We start from the raw sequence: 22,848 nt of genomic DNA, 5'->3' as shown, positions 1-22,848 counted from the left end.
GCCCCAAAACGAGCTTACAAATCAAACAACGAGACTCTGCAATCAGGAAACTTTTACCGGAGAGAAAATCACATCCCAACTGGTCCCCAGAATTATATCCGTCATTGTGATCAAGTTTACGAAGAACAAGACCAAATTTTAAAGTAGCCCTTGGCTCATACATTGCCCTAATATAACTTTACAGTCATATTATATTATTTAACAGCGACACACACACATGAGGCGGATAATTAATTAAGTCTTTTTACACCTTTTTCCAAACCAAGCTTTAAGTCAAATACTGTCTTCCGTAGATTTGGTAAGTCAATATATGTCTTATATATCTGGACAGCAACTGACATAATAATTGCTTCACACGGAGTAATAACAAATGCTTTCTCAAATATACGTTATTATAATTATGCATTGTGAGTTTATGCATTGTAAAGCCTGAGTAAGGGTATGAAGATTTGTTTTAGTTGCGTTTATTATTGTTTATTTACAGCACTGAGCTGGGAGTGAGTGAAACGTATTCGCTCTTGACATGTCGGTAATAATCTTGCCACCCTGTCATGTCAGTAATCGTCTAGCATATCAATAATCATTCTAGCATGTCAATAATGTCAATAATCACTCTATTATGTCGGTAATCAGTCATGTTAATAGTCACACACTCATGTCAATAATCATTATCATGTATTCATCTAGTTGTGTTTGCGGGGGTTGAGCTTTGCTCTTTCAACCCGTCTCTCAACTGTCAATTAACTGTTACTAAGTACTAACTAATTTGTTTTCCACACACACCCACACACACACACAGGAAGCAACTCCGTAACAGCTGTCTAACTCACAGGTACCTATTTACTGCTAGTAACAGGGACATTGAGGGTGAGAGATACTTTGCCCATTTGTTTCTGCCTGGTCCGGGAATCGAACCAGGGCCACAGAATTGCAAGTCCTGCGCGCTGTCCACTCAGCTACCAGACCCCCTGGTAGTAATGTCAGTAATCAGTCATGTCAATAGTCAGACAGTCATGTCAATAATCACTCTATCATGTCAATAATCACTCTATCATGTCAATAATCACACAACCATGTCAATAATCACCCAATCATGTCAGTAATCACCCTATCAGGTCCAAAGTCACCCAATCATGTCAATAATCACAGAATCATGTCAATAATCACCCTATCATGTCAATAATCATCCTATCATGTCAATAATCATCCTATCATGTCAATAATCATCCTATCATGTCAATAATCATCCTATCATGTCAATAATCATCCTATCATGTCAATAATCATCCTATCATGTCAATAATCATCCTATCATGTCAATAATCATCCTATCATGTCAATAATCATCCTATCATGTCAATAATCATCCTATCATATCAATAATCACACTACCAGCCAGGGCGAGCGCTATACTAAGAGCAAGAGTGCAGTTGTGGGTTAGTTACTTATCTATCTCAAGACAGTGAGTTTCTTGGGGAAGTGTTGTAGCTCCTGAGCGTCGCTGCCTCTATGTTACTAGTCAGGTGAAACACCTCTCGCCCTTCTACTGCTTTACACTATTTTTGACAATTAAACCATAGAATCCTGATGGGCTCTAGGCTGACAGAAGCATAGAAAGCCTGCGACGTTTGTGCCCTGGTTAACATCTCATTAATTGAAACAGGATTTTTGTCCTGTCAAATTTATATTGATCATTTAAGCGCGTTTCAGCTTAATTAAAATGTGATTGCTTAAATGCACACACATATATATATATATATATATATATATATATATATATATATATATATATATATATATATATATATATATATATATATATATATATATATATATATATAATGTGTGTGTGTGTATGTGTGTACATTTTTCAATAGTTAAATCGAATGGTTAATCATTTTCAGTCTTTGAAGTAATAACAGCTCTTCTAAGAGACTTGGATGAGTAAAAATTCCCATTTGACTGGATTTTTCTCAACAAATTGGACACCAATTAACCGCTGTTTATGACTGATCACTGGTACTCCAAGTTTTGATATATTTGGCTATGATTATTTGACTAGGCTTTTAACCGCCCCTGTTATTGTTTAACCCTCTTGAAATCCGAATGCGTTAACACTATGATTACTTAAATTGCTATTGATAGATATATCACTATGTAATTTACCCTGTGTATGTATTTTAATTATTTAATAATATATTTAAATATCACTGTTATATGTTCATGAATGTTAATGTCCCTTTTATTATGAGTATATGTAAAATATAATTTTTATAATATGGAAATTTAACGTTTATGAGCGCGTTATAGATTTTAAATTGTTCATAATGAACTAGAGATTTCCCGCTTGTCAGCAATCCTCATTGAGCCTCTTTATTAGGCATACATTCAGTCTTCAAATTTTATATATTTGGAATAGTTATGCTGCTATGAAGTCCATTTTCTATCGAGCAAATTGAAGCCCATTTTCTTCAATATTTTTGGTCCATTTTCTGTTAACGCTAAGGGGGGAACTACAGCAGCAAGAATTTCCTCTTACAGGCTCCATTTGTATTGACTAATTATGTGTACAAAAACTTATTTAATTTAGTTTTTGCTTCTATTTTTGTATGAACATCAAACACTCAATGGCGGTACGTTATCTACGAATAAGTCTCATCTTTGAGTGTATATTCACGATTGTTATCGCTTTGTCTTCTCTTTGGCCTAAAGTATCTTTATCAATAGAAACAGTCCCCGTGGTGTAGTGGTTAAGACACTCGCTTGGCGTTTCGAGAGCGCTTTGTCCTGGTTCGTATCCTGGCCGGGGAGGATTTACTGGGTGTCAATTCTTAACTATAGACTCAGTTTATCCAATAGTAAAATGGGTACCTGGTTGTTAAACGATTTGGCGGGTCGTATTCCGGGAAACATATGATTAAGGACCTGCCCGAAACGCTATGTGTATTAGTGGCTGTACAAGAATGTAATCACAATTTTATATGTAACTAAATAAATAAATAAATAGAAACGTTTGTTCGTGGACACCTAAAAGAAATATGGCTAATCTATCTAAAACGAAGTTATCTCATTGAGAAGATTAAAATTTCGTATGTTATAAAACCAAGCGAATTTTCTCAAATCAAGATTTATATTATATGCTTAGGGCTTATATACCCAGGGTTTATATACCCAGGGTTTATATTCCCAGGGTTTATATTCCCAGGGTTTATATTCCCAGGGTTTATATTCCCAGGGTTTATATACCCAGGGTTTATATTCCCAGGGTTTATATTCCCAGGGTTTATATTCCCAGGGTTTATATTCCCAGGGTTTATATACCCAGGGTTTATATTCCCAGGGTTTATATACCCAGGGTTTATATTCCCAGGGTTTATATTCCCAGGGTTTATATTCCCAGGGTTTATATACCCAGGGTTTATATTCCCAGGGTTTATATTCCCAGGGTTTATATTCCCAGGGTTTATATTCCCAGGGTTTATATACCCAGGGTTTATATTCCCAGGGTTTATATTCCCAGGGTTTATATACCCAGGGTTTATATTCCCAGGATTTATATTCCCAGGGTTTATATTCCCAGGGTTTATATACCCAGGGTTTATATTCCCAGGGTTTATATTCCCAGGGTTTATATTCCCAGGGTTTATATTCCCAGGGTTTATATTCCCAGGGTTTATATACTCAAGGTTGACTTGGGAAGTGTTAACAGTTCCAGCTGAAAGTAGATAGAGAACGTTATGAGACATGGCTTCAACCATGGTCAAGTAGATGACACGTCAGATACTGACGAATGTAATTGTGATATCAGTACTTGACTTGAACTTTGTGAACCCGTCTGTCTTTTGTTTTGATGATAGGCTGCAAAATGTTTAGCAAACCTTGTTGTAAACGTCTGCACGTTTTCACACATATGCATTTTTGAGGTTGGTGGTGGGGGGGGGGGGGGGGGTAGTGGTGTCCAGCTCTGGGCTGTATTATCTGGGACTGGTCTCATATACGTGTTGTACAGTTTTCTGAATGTTTTGTCATGATGTTATCATAGTTATGTGTGCTACTTTACTACGTCTTGCATTATACCAGCTTTACTTTTACTTTTGAGTTTGAGAGGTGGTTCTCTGTCACTGTGTACCGTCGTGTTGGTCCCCTGTCCATTGTTATCACCTTACAGTTCCTGGTGGTCAATTCCAGTAGCCATTCCTTGGATCAACTCTGCAGGATGTCTTGGTCATGGTGGAGTATTATTATTCTGTCCCAACTCGGCTCATTCATTTTGGGTTAACTGAAAAATATTACATCTTGGAGCCTATCCTGATCAAGTTCAGGATAAGTCCTATAACAGATCCTTGTGTGACCCTGTTTGTTACTCCATCAATTTAAGTTCTTCTTCTTTGACTACTGCATCTTGTCTAGTAGGTACTTTCTCCCCACATATTAGCGCTCTCTCATCTACTCTGGCCTGTTTCATAAGTTTCTATAGTACACTTTGTGAAAGGATTTTCAGTTTCGAAGGTTTCAACATACCATCATTCGTTGCCTTGCCTGAATGTCGTCAACTTAGTTTGACACCAGTTAAGTACGATTTCCCTTCATTAAATGACTTAGTTTGACACCAGTTAAGTACGATTTCCCTTCATTAAATCCGCATTGGTAATTTCTTTACATTTTTCCCCCGAGATGTTCAACTAGTTGGTTCTTTAATAATATTTAATGTACTTGGGTCGTATGGTTGTCAGTGACGCCAGTCTTCCTCTGTCTTCCTCTTACTTGTCCTTTTTCTTGTATATATTTGATGACATGCCTTAGCTGTCTTCCCGCTACTGGACAACTCAGCTGGGTGATGTCTGGATACAGTCTAATGTGGTGCTGTGTTACTGGGAGTCATGCCTATGTGGCCACTCTGATTTGTTTTATACAGGTCTGTAGGGCGTTGTAGGACTTGCATATAGGGTCTTCATAACATAGCCTATATACGGCTAGAAAACTGCGTGGCTTAATTGGATGTCACTTGCAGGATTTCAACCCATCCTCTTTGAATGGACGGTAGAGCGACGGTCTCGCTTCATGCAGGTCGGCTTTCAATCCCCGACCGTCCAAGTGGTTGGGCACCATTCATTTCCTCCGTCCCATCCCATATCCTTATCCTGACCCCTTAAAAGTGCTATAAAATCGTAATGACTTGGCGCTTTCCCCTGATAATTAAAAAAAATACAGGAATTCAGATGTGCGATTTTGTATACTAGAGGAAATATTAAACTACCTTACCTAATTAACCTCGTCTAACTCAATCTAAGATAATAGTGTTCAGTAATCCCGAAAACACAAAATATAAATGTACGGTAAATATATCGCTCTTCACTATGAATAAATCAACGTAATACTTCGATATTAATATCATATTTAATTTTCTCAAATGCTCCCTATAAATTAGTAGCGCATTTTGGCGTAACACAACACTGGCCATCTTTGCTTACAGTGCAGTAATAACCGCTAGTCACCCTGTATTTACCGTCGGGGAGGATCACTCAGATTAAATTGGGTAATTTCCTGGGCCAACACGCGTATTTTACTCTGATTAGTGCCCGGTGCTCTGGTACCAAGCCCAATTTAGCCTAATAGCCTCGCCTGGCCGCCTCAGACTGAACTTACAATGTTATATTTTTTGTCTGTTTTGTGATGGTGGTTGACATTCTTGTTTTAAATTTGGATCTTATGATCTCGTTCTTGACATTGCTGGTTGTGTACACAGACCAGGCTCCTGGCTGGCGGGGTACACAGACCAGGCTCCTGGCTGGCGGGGTACACAGACCAGGCTCCTGGCTGGCGGTGTACACAGACCAGGCTCCTGGCTGGCGGTGTACACAGACCAGGCTCCTGGCTGGCTGGCTGTGTACACAGACCAGGCTCCTGGCTGGCTGTGTACACAGACCAGGCTCCTGGCTGGCGGGGTACACAGACCAGGCTCCTGGCTGGCGGTGTACACAGACCAGGCTCCTGGCTGGCGGTGTACACAGACCAGGCTCCTGGCTGGCTGGCTGTGTACACAGACCAGGCTCCTGGCTGGCTGTGTACACAGACCAGGCTCCTGGCTGGCGGGGTACACAGACCAGGCTCCTGGCTGGCGGTGTACACAGACCAGGCTCCTGGCTGGCGGTGTACACAGACCAGGCTCCTGGCTGGCTGGCTGTGTACACAGACCAGGCTCCTGGCTGGCGGTGTACACAGACCAGGCTCCTGGCTGGCTGGCTGTGTACACAGACCAGGCTCCTGGCTGGCGGTGTACACAGACCAGGCTCCTGGCTGGCTGGCGGTGTACACAGACCAGGCTCCTGGCTGGCGGTGTACACAGACCAGGCTCCTGGCTGGCGGTGTACACAGACCAGGCTCCTGGCTGGCTGGCTGTGTACACAGACCAGGCTCCTGGCTGGCGGTGTACACAGACCAGGCTCCTGGCTGGCTGGCTGTGTACACAGACCAGGCTCCTGGCTGGCGGTGTACACAGACCAGGCTCCTGGCTGGCGGTGTACACAGACCAGGCTCCTGGCTGGCGGTGTACACAGACCAGGCTCCTGGCTGGCTGGCTGTGTACACAGACCAGGCTCCTGGCTGGCGGTGTACACAGACCAGGCTCCTGGCTGGCTGGCTGTGTACACAGACCAGGCTCCTGGCTGGCTGGCGGTGTACACAGACCAGGCTCCTGGCTGGCTGGCGGTGTACACAGACCAGGCTCCTGGCTGGCGGTGTACACAGACCAGGCTCCTGGCTGGCTGGCTGTGTACACAGACCAGGCTCCTGGCTGGCTGGCGGTGTACACAGACCAGGCTCCTGGCTGGCGGTGTACACAGACCAGGCTCCTGGCTGGCTGGCTGTGTACACAGACCAGGCTCCTGGCTGGCTGGCGGTGTACACAGACCAGGCTCCTGGCTGGCGGGGTACACAGACCAGGCTCCTGGCTGGCTGTGTACACAGACCAGGCTCCTGGCTGGCGGTGTACACAGACCAGGCTCCTGGCTGGCGGGGTACACAGACCAGGCTCCTGGCTGGCGGTGTACACAGACCAGGCTCCTGGCTGGCGGTGTACACAGACCAGGCTCCTGGCTGGCGGTGTACACAGACCAGGCTCCTGGCTGGCGGTGTACACAGACCAGGCTCCTGGCTGGCTGGCTGTGTACACAGACCAGGCTCCTGGCTGGCTGGCGGTGTACACAGACCAGGCTCCTGGCTGGCGGTGTACACAGACCAGGCTCCTGGCTGGCTGGCGGTGTACACAGACCAGGCTCCTGGCTGGCGGTGTACACAGACCAGGCTCCTGGCTGGCGGTGTACACAGACCAGGCTCCTGGGTGGCTGTGTACACAGACCAGGCTCCTGGCTGGCGGTGTGGTGTACACAGACCAGGCTCCTGGCTGGCGGTGTGGTGTACACAGACCAGGCTCCTGGCTGGCGGTGTACACAGACCAGGCTCCTGGCTGGCTGGCGGTGTACACAGACCAGGCTCCTGGCTGGCGGTGTACACAGACCAGGCTCCTGGCTGGCGGTGTACACAGACCAGGCTCCTGGCTGGCGGTGTGGTGTACACAGACCAGGCTCCTGGCTGGCGGTGTACACAGACCAGGCTCCTGGCTGGCGGTGTACACAGACCAGGCTCCTGGCTGGCTGTGTAACACAGACCAGACTCTAGGCTGGCTGTGTTGTGTACACAGACCAGCGTCTAGGCTGGTTATTATAGAAACATGTCCTTTCACCCAATACATTGTATACGGAATCGACCAATCCGTTAAAAAATGCGACGTATAGTTAAAAAATCGAGCACCGTAATATTAACGTTTTCTGTGTATCAGCCTCAATAGGTTGGGTGGGTTGCTTGGGTTCGAACGTTGCTGGTTAGGCAAAGCAGTTTTTTTCCCCCTGTGTGGAAAAAGGAGAGAACGTCCTGATTGGAGAAGGACTGGCGAATGGCCACAGCCTGGTCTTGTTATTGCTGAAGGTTGCATGAGAGGATCCACTCTGCAATCGCTCTTCAGCTCAGGGACGCTGACTTGACATTGTTGAGTCCAGCTGTCGAGACCATTTCTTTTTTCAATGCTATTCCTGCGCGGGCCCTAAGCCTCTGCCCGGCCCAGTAGGTATTATTCACTTCTGTTTTATTTAGGCAGTAGATGCTGATGCTGTAGAGACCGGCCGATGAGGTCAACACCTGATGATGTTTAGTGATGGCTTAACATCATTGTGAAGCCGTTATTGTTGTGCGAGAGAGGAACTCTTAATAACGAGGGTGTTTGGTAATCCGCCGGCTTACGAATCATTGCTTTCTCAACAATTCGGTCTTCAATGTATATGTTGTATGATATAGTACATATATTGATGATTACATACGCTAAAGTACAAATATTAATGATCCAACATGATATAGTACAAATGGTAATGATCAGGTATGTTAGAAGTAATATTCTAGCGTCTTGCATTTTTATTGCCTATTTTTTTATTTTTTTGTGTTTTTCTTATTTCATTAATGCCTGGCCCAGTTATCTTGCCAGCTGTTATGCCTTTTCCACATCATTGAAATTCTAGCTACTTTGCTCCCATTCCACTTCTACCTGTCTTTTCCCCTTCCATCCCCTACCTTCTCCCTTCCCCCATCTCCCCTCTGCTCCCATCCCCATCTCCTCTGCTTCCCTTCATACTTACCTGACTTTACCTTGCTTCCCATTCGTTAGTAGCCGCAGTAACATGTTCTCTCTCTCTTTCTCCCACAGCTGTACGACCGGATTCACAGTGCCTCGGTGTCCCCGGGTCGCGGAGGTGTGGCCCAGGACGCCGTAGAGATTGCCAGAGATGTGGTCGACCTCATGCGAGACTACGACGACGCCATGATTCCTGAGGTGGACGAGCTACGAGAACTCCTGGGAGAACCGCATATACGGGTAGGTGACCTCCTTGTAGTGAACGGGTGAGGCAGCCAGCTCACTGTCTTGCTTGAAACACAAGTGTCGTCGTATTGTTCGTCATCGTCCACAAGTTTGTTTGGGATTTGTGAATTTAAAATAAAAAATTACGATGCGTGATGGTAGCCATTGTAAGACTTCTCAGAGAAAGTGAGTGGCAGTAATCTGATGTGGACGTTTTCCAGATAACTAAACATCAGATGTCAGTTCATTGACTTGTTTCAATGCTGTAAGTATACAAATCGTATCTTTAGGTACAGTGACGTGTTAAATGTTATGAGTTTACATGTGTATCAGTAGTAGTTACACCTCGTAGCACATTCCCACGGTCAGTGTCAACATCTTGGTGTTCAGTTTTGTTCGTTGTAAAAGTTTGCGTGTGTGTGTTTCCTTGGGGAAAACACAAAAACCCGTGTTTGCTTCCTTGGGGATACGTGCAAAGCTTAAATTTTCCGTTCTACTACTTCAATCTAATGACCATCTGTGACGTCAGAATTACCCATGTTTGTGTCAACAAGTCATAACAACGCCTCACTGAACAAACAGCTTGATCTTAAGGCCGAACAGTCTCCTCTAGGTTCCATGTGTCCTCGGCTCAGCCGTGGATCCCGGGTTCGGTCTCCGGGCGGAACAGAAAGATTTGGGCAACTTTTACTGTCACGTGATGCCTGTATTCACCTAAATACAGGCTAGATGAACCTCTTCACCTAGCAGGAAATAGGTACCTTGGAATTAAGTAACTGTTATAGGTCTCATCTTGGGAAAGGTTGGTAGTTGGTATACGAGGGCCTGCCTAAGCCTAACAGGCATCCTGGCCCAATCTATGGACAGCGACACCATATTAGTTACGACGTTCTCACAACTTGCGACAACACATCTTGCTTCTTTTTCTCCGAGATGATTCTAATTTTCTCGGTGAGCGCTCACACTACGTGCGAACAGCCGCACTGCTCTCCTGGCGAGCAAGTAGTTAACAAGCATAGAATAAGTGATAACACCTAGGAAAGCTTTACATAAAACATCTGCAGCTTATCTTAACAGCCCAACGGGACTCGGAGCCACATATACGGATGAAGATTACTGATGATGAATCGATTCCGCTTATGTCCACCTCCCACGACCTCCGAAGGTTGAATTGAAGCTCTCGGTTTCCAGTTGGATCATGGTTCTTATTTCAGCTATCACGACCTGTAGTAACTATAACAAGTATTGTCACACTGGTACTCTCTCTCTCTCTCTCTCTCTCTCTCACTCTCACCCCCCCCCCCCCCCACCCTCGCCCCATCCCACAATCCTGGATAAGACCGTTCCTTCTGGCCTGGTGTTTCCACCTGCATTTCCTCCCATTTCTCTCCTTGGTATTATGATTTTTGTCTTCGCATAACTTGTTTTTAACGTCTCACAAATGTTTATCATATCATAGACGAGTTATTATTATTATTATTATTATTATTATTATTATTATATTCCTCCTGTTCCTCTTTCGTTCAGCTTTTTTCTGGTATATTTTCCCTCCTGTAGCTACCGTCGTTACTTTTCCTCCGACAGTTATATGCATCTCAGGAGGAGCGGATATGTTTATTATTGGGATTTTTCAGTATTTCTGTTATCTCCTCAGCTGGGATTATCTCTAATTTATCTTTACTTGCTTTATTCATCGTGTATGTCCCAGTGGCGTTTTTACATTTATTATTCATTAACTGCGTTCATTGTAATATACAATGAAAAATAATATTTTAAATTTTCTTTGATGAGCCATAGAGATGTGAGAAAGCATTTTTATAGCGTTAGAAGAAAAACGTAATCAAGTAAACGTGCAGATTATAGCAGCGCACTCCATTCAGGGATTTACAAAATAGATCTGATAGAAACACAATAGAAAGTGAAGGGACGACGTTTCGGCCCGTCCTGAACCATTCTCAAGTCAATTGATTGTCGATTATTTCAGCCACGTTATTGTGACTCCTCGTCTGTATGTGATAGAAAGTTATGTGGCGAGTCATTGCTTTAGGCAACCTTTAGATATTGGAAAAGCGGGGTTCAAGAGCTGAAGCTAAATGTTTTAATGCAAAATTAGGTGAGTACAGATACACGTCGTTTCATTAAGGCTGATGCTTCCATCTACTCTTTGGGATTTTTGCCAATTATTTTCTTAGATAGTTTAAGTAAGAAATTTGAAAGTGATAAATACTGATTAATCTAAAATGTTCAATCCCTTCAGCTCACAAACAATTAGTGCTTGGAATATATATTCACCAGCGGACACGAACCAGTGCATGTAAAGTGCTGCGGGGCTCAGATGTCGGCAACTTTGGCCGCCAGAGAGCAAATCAAATGGAATGTTTTTTTCTCAGAGGGAACCAAAAGTTCGGTGTACACAGGAAGCAGATGGAGAAGTAAATTTATGATATGTTTCCTGGATGTTGGTAGTGGTGCTGGACGCAGGCGGAACGAGTGAAGACATTCCAAGTGCAAGAACCCGATTACAGGTGGAGCTCAGACGCTCCGAGTACAGATGGCATGGGTACAAACGGAACGAGTACAGAGGACCAGAGTGCATGCGCCCATCATCGATATTGGCAGGAAGCGGCGAGTGGCCTGCAGGATGGCGAGGAATATTGGGGATGGGGAGATGGAGGAGGGGGGGGGGTTGAGGGCCCGTGGGGGAGGGGGGGGGGGTTGAGGGCCCGTGGGGGAGGGGGGGAGGTTGAGGGCCCGTGGGGGTTGAGGGCCCGTGGGGGAGGGGGGGTGGGGGTTGAGGGCCCGTGGGGGGACGGGGTGTGTAGCAGGACGCAGGGCCGTGAAGGACCTCCATCCTTCTCTCTTACGACCCACTCAGCCAACACGAGCCCGCACTAACACTACTCCTTACTGCTCCCACCCCCTTACCCCCCCCCCCCCCTCCCTTCCCTCCTCCCTTCCCCCCCCCCCCCCCCCCCTCCCTTCCGTGGCCGCTGCTTCTCATTTCAGCCCATTCTTTCCCTGACTCTCCCCACCTCTCCCACGCTCAGCAGCCCTTTCCACTCTCATTACACTCTCCCATCCATGCTCCACGCTCTCTTGCATTATCCTCCTGTTACACTTTGATCTTAGTCCAAAGGCTAAAAAGAAAGCAAACTTAACTACCAAGCACACATGGTGTCAGCAAGGCGGACAGTCCGCTTGCTATCATCACTCACTATGTATCCCACATTTCTAAACCTTTTCATTCACCTTCACCTCTCCGTCTTCTTTGCCCCCTCCCCCCCCCCAAAAAAAAAAAATTCTCTCGGAACATTCCCTTGCACCACACAACTTGAAGAGAGACATAATCACGACATTCAAAATGCTCCAAATTTATGTAAGACAAAACTAGACTAGCTGAAATGGGCGAGCACTAACAAAAGGGACACAGATGGAACCAGGTGGGACACAGGAATAAGTCCCAGGAACGTTAGAACAACATTATAAACAATATCATTGGAGTAAATGAATAATGAACTAAGGGGCGAAGTGGAGAAGGCAAACTACATATGCAGATTCAGTCGTAGATGTGACAAGAGCCCAAAGGTTCAGGGATCTGTGATGTTTGTGTAAGCTCAGCCCACACAAGTTCAGGTTGATAAGGCTAGATGAAATCACGCGACTGCGCACAGTCACACACGCATGACGAAACATAATTGACCAGGACCCAATCAAAACTTTCTCGTATCCATATTGGCAAGAAAATAGTAAATGACTAGACAGCCAGACAGAGCCGAGAACGATAAGATCTCATCCAAGTCATCGAAGTTTTCAGGACTGCTCCTGGAACAATTCTCAGAAGCCAATAAGAACACAATAGAAGTGATGGAGGGCGAGGCGAAGAAGCAGCATTAGCAACTTGACGTAACAAAGGCTGGTGGCTCACTTAAAATCTTGCCAAGAGTACTAAAAGAAATTGAATAAGCAATATGCGAACCATTCGAGAGGACATACTGTTCTTCAGTAGACTGTGATAGACTTAAGGGCTAATGTGATACCAATATATAATATAGGGAAGAGCCAAGAGACTTTGAACTATAGATTTCTGTCAATGACAAACATTCCCTGTACGATACTTGAAATGTTATCAAGAAACACATAACCCTGTCGTAGCTCAGTCGATTAAGGCAGTGTCTGGGATGCTCCCGGACGCAGGTTCGAATCCTTGTCACGGCCCTTGTGGATTTGTTCATTATTAAGAAAACTCAAGACATCGCACCTGTAGAGGATTGTGAATGAAAATTCTGTTTGACAAACATAGCCAAGCTTTTTGCTAGACTAACGGTGATCAAAGAAAAACAAGATTAAGTAAATAAAATTAAAATTAAAGAATAACACAAAACATTGTCTTAATATTAACACTTCTTTTTATGAATCCTGTTATCCTATTTATCTTATTTTAAATATTGGAACATTGATAACTTCTGCGAATCATGAAACCCAGATATTTTTTTCTGATTTGGCAAGTTCAGAATTGTTAAGATTCCTGGTAACTCTATTAGCATTTCCTTGGCTTAGAGCTCCTGCATTTTTCAGAAGGATCTGGAAAACTATGAAGTTGATTGTTAAAATGACTACCTGATTTTAACTTTAATAAATGCTAAGTAATGATAAATAAAGTAGGAGACAGGAGACGTTTGTACAGAGGACAGTGAACTAACAGAACTTGCCAGTCAGTAAAACAAATCCTAGGAGTTTATATCATAAACAATTGTACACGTCGTATAAGCAATGAACATAACGTCAAATGTTTACTCGAAACTGGTGAATATTTTATTATTCTGCAGGAACCTGTGCATGATGGCCTTAAGATAACTGTACGGCACCTACGTGAGACCAGTATAAGAATATGCATTAGAAATATGGAAGCATTACCTAAAGAAAGCAAAGCTTTCACCACACCAAAGCTTGAGACAATAGAAATGTGGTAAAAGATTACTCTGCAGGTGCAGTCAAGTAAATACACACAGACGCAATTAAATAATAAGTTTATTGCATATGTAGAAGCAACACCGCAACACAAGCTCATAATGTCGAAGTTTATAGTGTTTCAGGCTGAACCTCGCCAATACTGTGCACGCAAAACACTCCCCGGGGGTCTCTTGTATTGATAGACTTCCGGAGATAAACACGGCCTCTGGGTCATACTTCATCGATAACTATTGGCAAAGTGCCATCAGTTGCGGCCGATATTAAGGAATCAACTGAACTGTGAGGAGTGCAATCAGGAGCATCGACTTATTGCGGTATAGTTATTGTGTGATAAGAAGCATATAATGATAATTTGTATAGGTTCCTGAGTATGGCCTTGGGGTATTGAAGTTATGCAGAGGCGTACAGTTAAGGATTGGCACCTAGTCAATCCTCCCCAGCCAGAATACGAACCCTGGCCAAATCGCTTGCGAAGCGCGGGCGAGAGTCTTACCACTGCGCCACATGCACTGCATACATTGAATAAGTTTACATTCAGAAAAGACCTAAGAAAACACCGGTTTGGAAATTGGGTTGTTAATATACGGAACTGTAGATGATTGGCTACGAGGGGGCCTCGTAGCCTGGTAGATAGCGCGCAGGACTCGTAATTCTGTGGCGCGGGTTGGATTCCCGCACGAGGCAGAAACAAATGGGCAAAAGTTTCTTTCACCCTGAATGCCCCTGTTACCTAGCAGTAAATAGGTACCTGAGAGTTAGTCAGCTGTCACGGGCTGCTTCCTGGGGGTGGAGGCCTGGTCGAGGACCGGGCCGCGGGGACACTAAAGCCCCGAAATCATCTCAAGATAACCTCAAGATAACCATACGTAGGGATTGTCTGTGCTCCTCTGTAATACCCTGACAAAAGGACAGCATGTTACTTTTGTGTTATTGTCTTATGTACATGTTTTCGTCTTATTGACCCTTCTGGTGATCTCTTGTCCCTCTTACTGACCATCCAAGTGACTTCTTCACTTTGGCTATCCAAGTTACTTCTTCACTTTGGCTATCCAAGTTACTTCTTCACTTTGGCTATCCAAGTTACTTCTTCACTTTGGCTATCCAAGTTACTTCTTCTTGACCCTGAGTTTTTCCTTATAACCCTGCAAGTGGCTTATTTGGTTCTTCTTGGCCCTCCAGGTGGCTTTTTTACTTCATGATCCTCCAGTTATCTTTTATTTTTAACCTTCAAGGTGGCTTCTGTGTTTAACTTTTCACCAGTTCATATTTTATGAGGCATTTTTCCTCCCGTTATCGTCTTTCAGTGTCTCGTTCTTCTTCCTCCTCTCTTCCCTCTAGTTTTTCCCGCCGGCTCTTCTCTTCCATCCACAGCCTCGATGTGGCTCTTTTATCTTTCCCTAGACGGCTTCTCTACCTTCTAGTGTCTCCAACGTAAAAGCTATCTTTTTTTCTTTCTTCCTCTACAAATTGCTTCTCAGCCTTCCTTCCTTCCTTCCTTCCTCCCTTTCTTTCTTTCTTTCTTTCTTTCTTTCTTTCTTTCTTTCTTTCTTTCTTTCTTTCTTTCTTTCTTTCTTTCTTTCTTTCTTTCTTTCTTTCTTTCTTTCTTTCTTTCTTTCTTTCTTTCTTTCTTTCTTTCTTTCTTTCTTTCTTTCTTTCTTTCTTTCTTTCTTCCTTCCTTCCTTCCTTCCTTCCTTAAATGAATGAATCATTCTCTACTTCTTGCCTCGTCCTGGTTATTCCTATCGTCTTCCTTCTTCTGCCTTCACTAAGATGTTTTTCACGGCTCCACAGGATTTCCTTCACTATATCCTCCAGGGAGGCTCTCGCTCTTGACTTCGCTAGCGGCTCACTGCTCTCTTCCTCAGTGAAGGTTTTCATCATCTTGCTGTCCCGAGGCAGCTCACCCTCTCACTTGGGAGAGAGATCTGAGATTATATGACTTCAGGACGTCATTCGAAGGTGTTGGTTTTCTTTGCACGTCAGAATAACATTCCTTATTCGCGCCTCGCATCTCTGTTGAAAAGGCCCTTAATCCCATTTTTGTATGGATTAGAATGTCTAATAACGTTGAAGTTTTCCTCCCTTCAGGGAGTGACATATGAAGCTTAAACCCATTTTTATTTGTGAGTGAAAGTGTAAGTGGATGTGCTCGTCTGAATGTACCCGCCCGGATGTGCTAGTCTGAATGTACCCGCCCGGATGTGCTCGTCTGAATGTACCCGCCCGGATAAACTCGTCTGAATGTACCCGCCCGGATGTGCTCGTCTGAATGTACCCGCCCGGATGTGCTCGTCTGAATGTGCCCGCCCGGATGTGCTTGTAGACTTTGGGATCAACTCATCAATCCCACTTCTTTAATTATTTGTAGTTTAATGCAATAATACTGTTCTTAGATTTTGTATAATAATTACATTTGATATATCATAGTGAGAGTTTGCTTCACGGCTTCTTTATCTAACCCATTTTAATCTATTTAGGTACAGTTCTTGCACTGAAGACACTGTTCGACACTGGCTTCTGCCACTAGTTTCCATTTCTGTTTCCTCATTCGCTGTTCTTCGGTTTCAATGTTTCTTCTTTGAGTATTATCTTAATTCCTTTACCACTGATCACTGTTGGGCTCTACTAATGACGTTCCCCATTCCTATCTTTCTCTCTTACTGTTTGTTTCCCATTTGCATTTAGCTAGCATATAATTTAGCGTTTTGCAAGTTATGCCGGCTAGCTTGAAGACATGGGGCCAGATTCAGGAAGCAGTTACGCAAGCACTGACGAACCTGTACATCTTTTCTCAATCTTTGGCGGCTTTGTTTACAATTATTAAACAGTTAATGAGCTCCGAAGCACCAGGAGGCTGTTTATAACAATAACAACAGTTAATTGGGAAGTTTTCATGCTTGTAAACTGTTTAATAAATGTAACCAAAGTCGTCAAAGATTGAGGAAAGATGCGCACGTTCGTAAGTACTGGCGTAACTGCTTCGTGAATCTGGCCCCATGTCTCTTAAGCAAGAGTGTAAACTGTTTCTGACAGTCTGAAATTATCAAAGCCGCTCACCCAATAGGGCTTGCGAGGGTTGAGCTTCAGGTTGCAAGTCTGCTGAGCTCTGACTTATATACACATAATGCTGTGTATAGAGTCCACCACTTCCCGCCCTTGCTTATTCCATCTATTCACTACTCTAACACCAAAACATTTATATCTAAAGTTTCTGTGGTTCATTTGAGTATTTAGTTTTCACATGTGTCTCCATGTTCGTGTACCACCTGAGGCAACGAGTCTATTCCCGTCTGCTGTGTCTGGTACTCAAGTATTTTGTATCTGTCAAATATATCTCTCATAATTCTTCTCTCTACCAGAGTCGTGAGGTTTAGTTTCATTTATTTTTTTAGTTTTAGCTTATTCCTCAGAGTTCTGGGGCTAGACTGGTGGTACAAAACACCAGATATTATTCTGATCTAATAATATTGTCCGTGACGTAGTGGTGTGTGTAAGGGAGACAACCTTGTTGTTCTGTATATATTTCCCGGGACGGAGAACGTTTATTCTACTCTCAAGCGATTATCTTTCTTTTTGCTCAATCATTGGAAACTTGAAGGTGGTATTAGAGACCGTAGATCTCTTGCTGTGAAATATAGGTAAGTTTAAATGCTAGAATTATGTTCGTATTTACTACGGATCCGTAAATAAGTAAATTTAATTTGACCAGACAACACACTAGAAGGTGAAGGGACGACGACGTTTCGGTCCGTCCTGGACCGTTCTCAAGTCGACTGAGAATTACTTCAGCCACATTATTGTGACTCATCGCCTGCAAGTAAATTTAACTGTAAAAGTTATTATGTTTTGCAAATTATTACTGTAAAATACTGTATTCCGTTTCACATAACTGGTGACAAGTAATTTCAATAATATGTTCGTTGTGTCTTTAAATTTTTTAATATATTCCTCCTTCCCTTCTCCATTCACATCCCCCTCGTTCCCCCCCTCGCCCGCCCCCACACACACACACTCATAGAATTTTACATGATTTGTGAGATTGTGAGAATGGACGTGATACGACGTACAAGATTCGAAGCTCCAAACCTATCTCCCAATCCTCACCTTAGTCCTAGCCTTAGCCCTTACCCGATCCTATCCCAGCCCTCTCCCCAATCCAAGTCCTATCCTCAACCCTGTCTTCTGCCCCAAGCTCATATCCAGATCCATCCCCATGCATGTAAAACTTACACTCTGGTAACGACGCGTTTCACTCCCACAAATGTGCCTTGCCCAGGTACAGACTCCAATATCTGGCCGAGTAATAGTTTTCCTGATATGTAAAGGAAGCGTAGCCGCCTGCACGACACTGCTGAGAGATGATCTCGATACTGGTGATTCTTGTCTAGCCCCTCCCCCTACCCCCCCCCCCCAGAACAGGCAGCAAATAGCACATTGAAGAACTGTCCTTCACAATGCACTTGAGGTCCCGCGCTGTTTCTCGTAGCAATCAACCACTTGAGTACCAACGATCTCGTAGCAATCGACTACTTGAGTACCAACGGTCTCGTAGCAATCGACTACTTGAGTACCAACGGTCTCGTAGCAATCGACTACTTGAGTACCAACGGTCTCGTAGCAATCGACTACTTGAGTACCAACGGTCTCGTAGCAATCGACTACTTCAGTACCAACGGTCTCGTAGCAATCGACTACTTCAGTACCAACGGTCTCGTAGCAATCGACCACTTGAGTACCAACGGTCTCGTAGCAATCGACTACTTGAGTACCAACGGTCTCGTAGCAATCAACCACTTGAGTATCCGCACTCTTTCTCAACTACATGATTACCTGCGCCAATTCTCGTAGCTGGAGATAGTGTATCGCTTCCTTGCACTTACCATTGGTTAAGCTTATCTCCGTATGAGATCTCATTAGATCTTTCAAACATAGCACCTCCCTATTGGCTGCCTTAATTTTCAAAGCAATCCAGATATTTGCAGGATGGTAAATTATTGGCTGTATAGCGTAATCTGGTCTCGCGTGATGTTTGTGACGCCCAGTATCGTACATTAGGAAATGTGGTAATACATTTGGTTATATACCACATCCCCTAAGAAATTTGGTCATATTTTGCATTGCAAAAATGTATTTATTTACAATTCTGCACAGTAGGACCCGGCCAGACATCATGACAAACAGGCGAGAGGCATGATGAGCATGTCAGATGTGCAAGGAGCTTATTGTGTGTGGTGGCATGTGTCAGGTATGTGTTGAGCATGTGGCAGGTATGTGTTGAGCATGTGGCAGGTATGTGTTCAGTTTGTCGTGTGTTGTGTATCTGGTGTGTGTGACTTGTGTCAGAGGGTGTTACAGGTGTGTGGTTAGTATGTGAAGCTGGAGAGGAAAGATTTTGTTAATGGTGTATGGTGAGGGCTTTCTGACTGTTGGGAGCCTACCTACTTGACGGCTGTGGAGACTGTGGTGGTTGTCTAGAGTCTTGTCGGCTCTATGGGGACTGTACGTATTGAATTCCAGCCTTTGTACTGCTGTTGTATTTTGGGAGGGTTGTAAATTAATTGTTCAATCTTGACTTAATCATAAGCTGGGTGTGTAAAAGCCAGTGTGACTGCATATGTGTGAATGCAGATATCCATGATGGAGTTATTATAAATATCTCTGGCTTATCATATCTATACCAGACATTATATGAATGTTGGAGAGTTAATTTTTCAATTACCTTCGACAGTGAAGAAAAACGTAAGAAATATTGAGAAGATTTGTGTTAGAATTATTAATCTTACCCTTTCGGTCATATTCAACAATATATATATATATATATATATATATATATATATATATATATATATATATATATATATATATATATATATATATATATATATATATATATTAAGATGAATAGGAAAACCAGGGATATACTGAACATCTTGTATCAGAATCTTTACTTTAAAATGCATAACGTTTCGAATACTTCTCGTATTCATCATCAGATCTAAAAGAAAAAACAGAAATCACAATCAAATAGCTGGTAAACAAAGAACTCATACTGAATATAATTGCCTATCAAAGAAAGGAAAATGATTAAAAAACAAAACACTTAAGCGCACTTAAAGTGATCAATACAAATAAAACTTATTAACTGTCACATATATTAAAACTAATTTAAAATCCATTAAACTACAAGATGAAATTTATAACTACTAAAACAAACCATTCCATTAAACTTACGCGAAGTGATCAGAAGTGAAACTTGATACCTAACACATAGATACTAAACACTATAACAAATATTTATATAATGTCTACAAATCTACAAAAAATGTATGTAAAATACAAACAGAATAAACGACAATTATAAAGTACTAACCAAAATCTTATAAAAAACTCAAATATTAAATAAAATTAAATACCAAAAAATGTATTATATATCCTAAATAAAAGATTATATTAATGTACAATGTTAAGACTTGAAATAAGTAAGAAAGGGCAAAGACATGGTAAACTAAACAAAATTAAACTACCAAAATAAACTAAAAATCAAATCACAGAGCCAACTGTAATTTGATTTTTAGTTTATTTTGGTAGTTTAATTTTGTTTAGTTTACCATGTCTTTGCCCTTTCTTACTTATTTCAAGTCTTAACATTGTACATTAATATAATCTTTTATTTAGGATATATAATACATTTTTTGGTATTTAATTTTATTTAATATTTGAGTTTTTTATAAGATTTTGGTTAGTACTTTATAATTGTCGTTTATTCTGTTTGTATTTTACATACATTGTTTGTAGATTTGTAGTCATTATATAAATATTTGTTATAGTGTTTAGTATCTATGTGTTAGGTATCAAGTTTCACTTCTGATCACTTCACGTAAGTTTAATGGAATGGTTTGTTTTAGTAGTTATAAATTTCATCTTGTAGTTTAATGGATTTTAAATTAGTCTTAATATATGTGACAGTTAATAAGTTTTATTTGTATTGATCACTTTAAGTGCGCTTAAGTGTTTTGTTTTTTAAGCATTTTCCTTTCTTTGATAGGCAATTATATTCAGTATGAGTTCTTTGTTTACCAGCTATTTGATTGTGATTTCTGTTTTTTCTTTTAGATCTGATGATGAATACGAGAAGTATTCGAAACGTTATGTTTTTTAAAGTAAAGATTCTGATACAAGATGTTCAGTATATCCCTGGTTTTCCTATTCATCTTAAAATTAAGATTCCCGAAGGGAACATCGATCATAAATATATATATATATATATATATATATATATATATATATATATATATATATATATATATATATACATATATATATATATGTCGTACCTAGTAGCCAGAACGCACTTCTCAGCCTACTATGCAAGGCCAGATTTGCCTAATAAGCCAAGTTTTCCTGAATTAATATATTTTCTCAAATTTTTTTCTTATGAAATGATAAAGCTACCCATTTCATTATGTATGACGTCAATTTTTTTTTTATTGAAGTTAAAATTAACGTAGATATATGACCGAACCTAACCAACCCTACCTAACCTAACCTAACCTATCTTTATAGGTTAGGTTTGGTTAGGTAGCCGAAAAAGTTAGATTAGGTAAGGTTAGGTAGGTTAGGTAGTCGAAAAACAATTAATTCATGAAAACTTGGCTTATCAGGCAAATCGGGCCTTGCATAGTAGGCTGAGAAGTGCGTTCTGGCTACTAGGTACGACATATATATATATATATATATATATATATATATATATATATATATATATATATACATATATATATATATATATATATATATATATATATATATGTATATATATATGTATATGAAGTTCCAATTAACGTAACGTAAATATCAAACAGGTACAATTTATTGCTGAAAAGCTATGAACCAATTTCCTTAACCAACTCGCTCTTCAAAGTTATCTAAGTTATGGGTTGGTAGACGTATCATGTACACGAACTTGATAAGAACAAATTTATATTGACAGCCATAGTAATTCAGGAGTCTAACCTTACCTGACTTTGCATATGGAAATAACCAACGGAGATGTAGACATGTGTTGGACTGTCGTGTAGGTGTGGCTGTTGAGCTGTGAGTTTGTCTCCAGTGAAAACACAGTATTGGCTTTAATGTGATGTATGCTAGTGCTAGTTTCACCTAGTGAAGGTATAATTCTATACTCACAAATTTCTTTATATAGCTCAGCTGGTTGAGAAACGTACTTCCTCGTGTATATAAATAGGAGCTGTATCGAATAGGCCAAGAGGCCTACTGCAGTTTCTTTCATTTCTATGGGAGTGATATATCTTTATATATCTTTTTCCTTGCACTACAGCGGTCAACTTTCCTTGCTGGTGAGAGCCTGATTCCTCAGACAGTGGAGGATGTGTTGGTGACCTCACAGTGTCATTCGGCAGAACTCCGTCATAACGCTGCTCTTGTTCCACTTTGCATAACAGTGTTTTACTGTTTCTTTATTTATTGCTTCCAATATTTCATTGCTTCCAATTTTCTTGTGAGTGATAACTGACTCTCCGGCGAGCCTGGTCCTTGGAGTCTCTCAGGGGTTGTGGCTTGGTGTGACGCCGTCTCGGGAGACTGAAGGTATATCTCAGAAAGGATAAGAATAAATCCGTGAATAATGTGGCAACTCCGAGGATATTATGAGAGATACGCTGACGCTCTGCTATTAATCCAGTGTTTGTGTGGACTCCCGGCACGACTTACACGACCTAAGTCGTGTCGGCCGGGACACGGGAGCCGGTCGGCCGAGCGGACAGCACGCTGGATTTGTGATCCTGTGGTCCCGGGTTCGATCCCAGGCGCCGGCGAGTAACAATGGGCAGAGTTTCTTTCACCCTATGCCCCTGTTACCTAGCAGTAAAATAGGTACCTGGGTGTTAGTCACGTGCTGCTTCCTAGGGGTGGAGGCCTGGTCGAGGACCGGGCCGCGGGGACACTAAGAAGCC

General features: G+C 42.1%; 1 protein-coding gene across 1 annotated transcript in view; it reads left to right on the top strand.

The window, feature by feature from the left end:
• Nucleotides 1-14,140, top strand: part of LOC123746960 (peripheral plasma membrane protein CASK) — a 552,989-nt gene extending 538,849 nt beyond the window's left edge. The window contains exons 10-12 of the mRNA XM_069317229.1: nt 8,753-8,935; nt 13,732-13,871; nt 13,999-14,140. Of these exons, the coding sequence (XP_069173330.1) occupies nt 8,753-8,935; nt 13,732-13,871; nt 13,999-14,140 (465 nt within the window). The remainder of the gene's footprint in view (nt 1-8,752; nt 8,936-13,731; nt 13,872-13,998) is intronic.
• Nucleotides 14,141-22,848: the final 8,708 nt, after the last annotated feature.

The sequence above is a fragment of the Procambarus clarkii genome, chromosome 87, assembly GCF_040958095.1.
Source record: "Procambarus clarkii isolate CNS0578487 chromosome 87, FALCON_Pclarkii_2.0, whole genome shotgun sequence".
Taxonomy (NCBI): Eukaryota; Metazoa; Arthropoda; class Malacostraca; order Decapoda; family Cambaridae; genus Procambarus; species Procambarus clarkii.
Note: the sequence above shows the minus strand (reverse complement) of the source record. Positions and strands in the feature narration are given on the sequence as shown.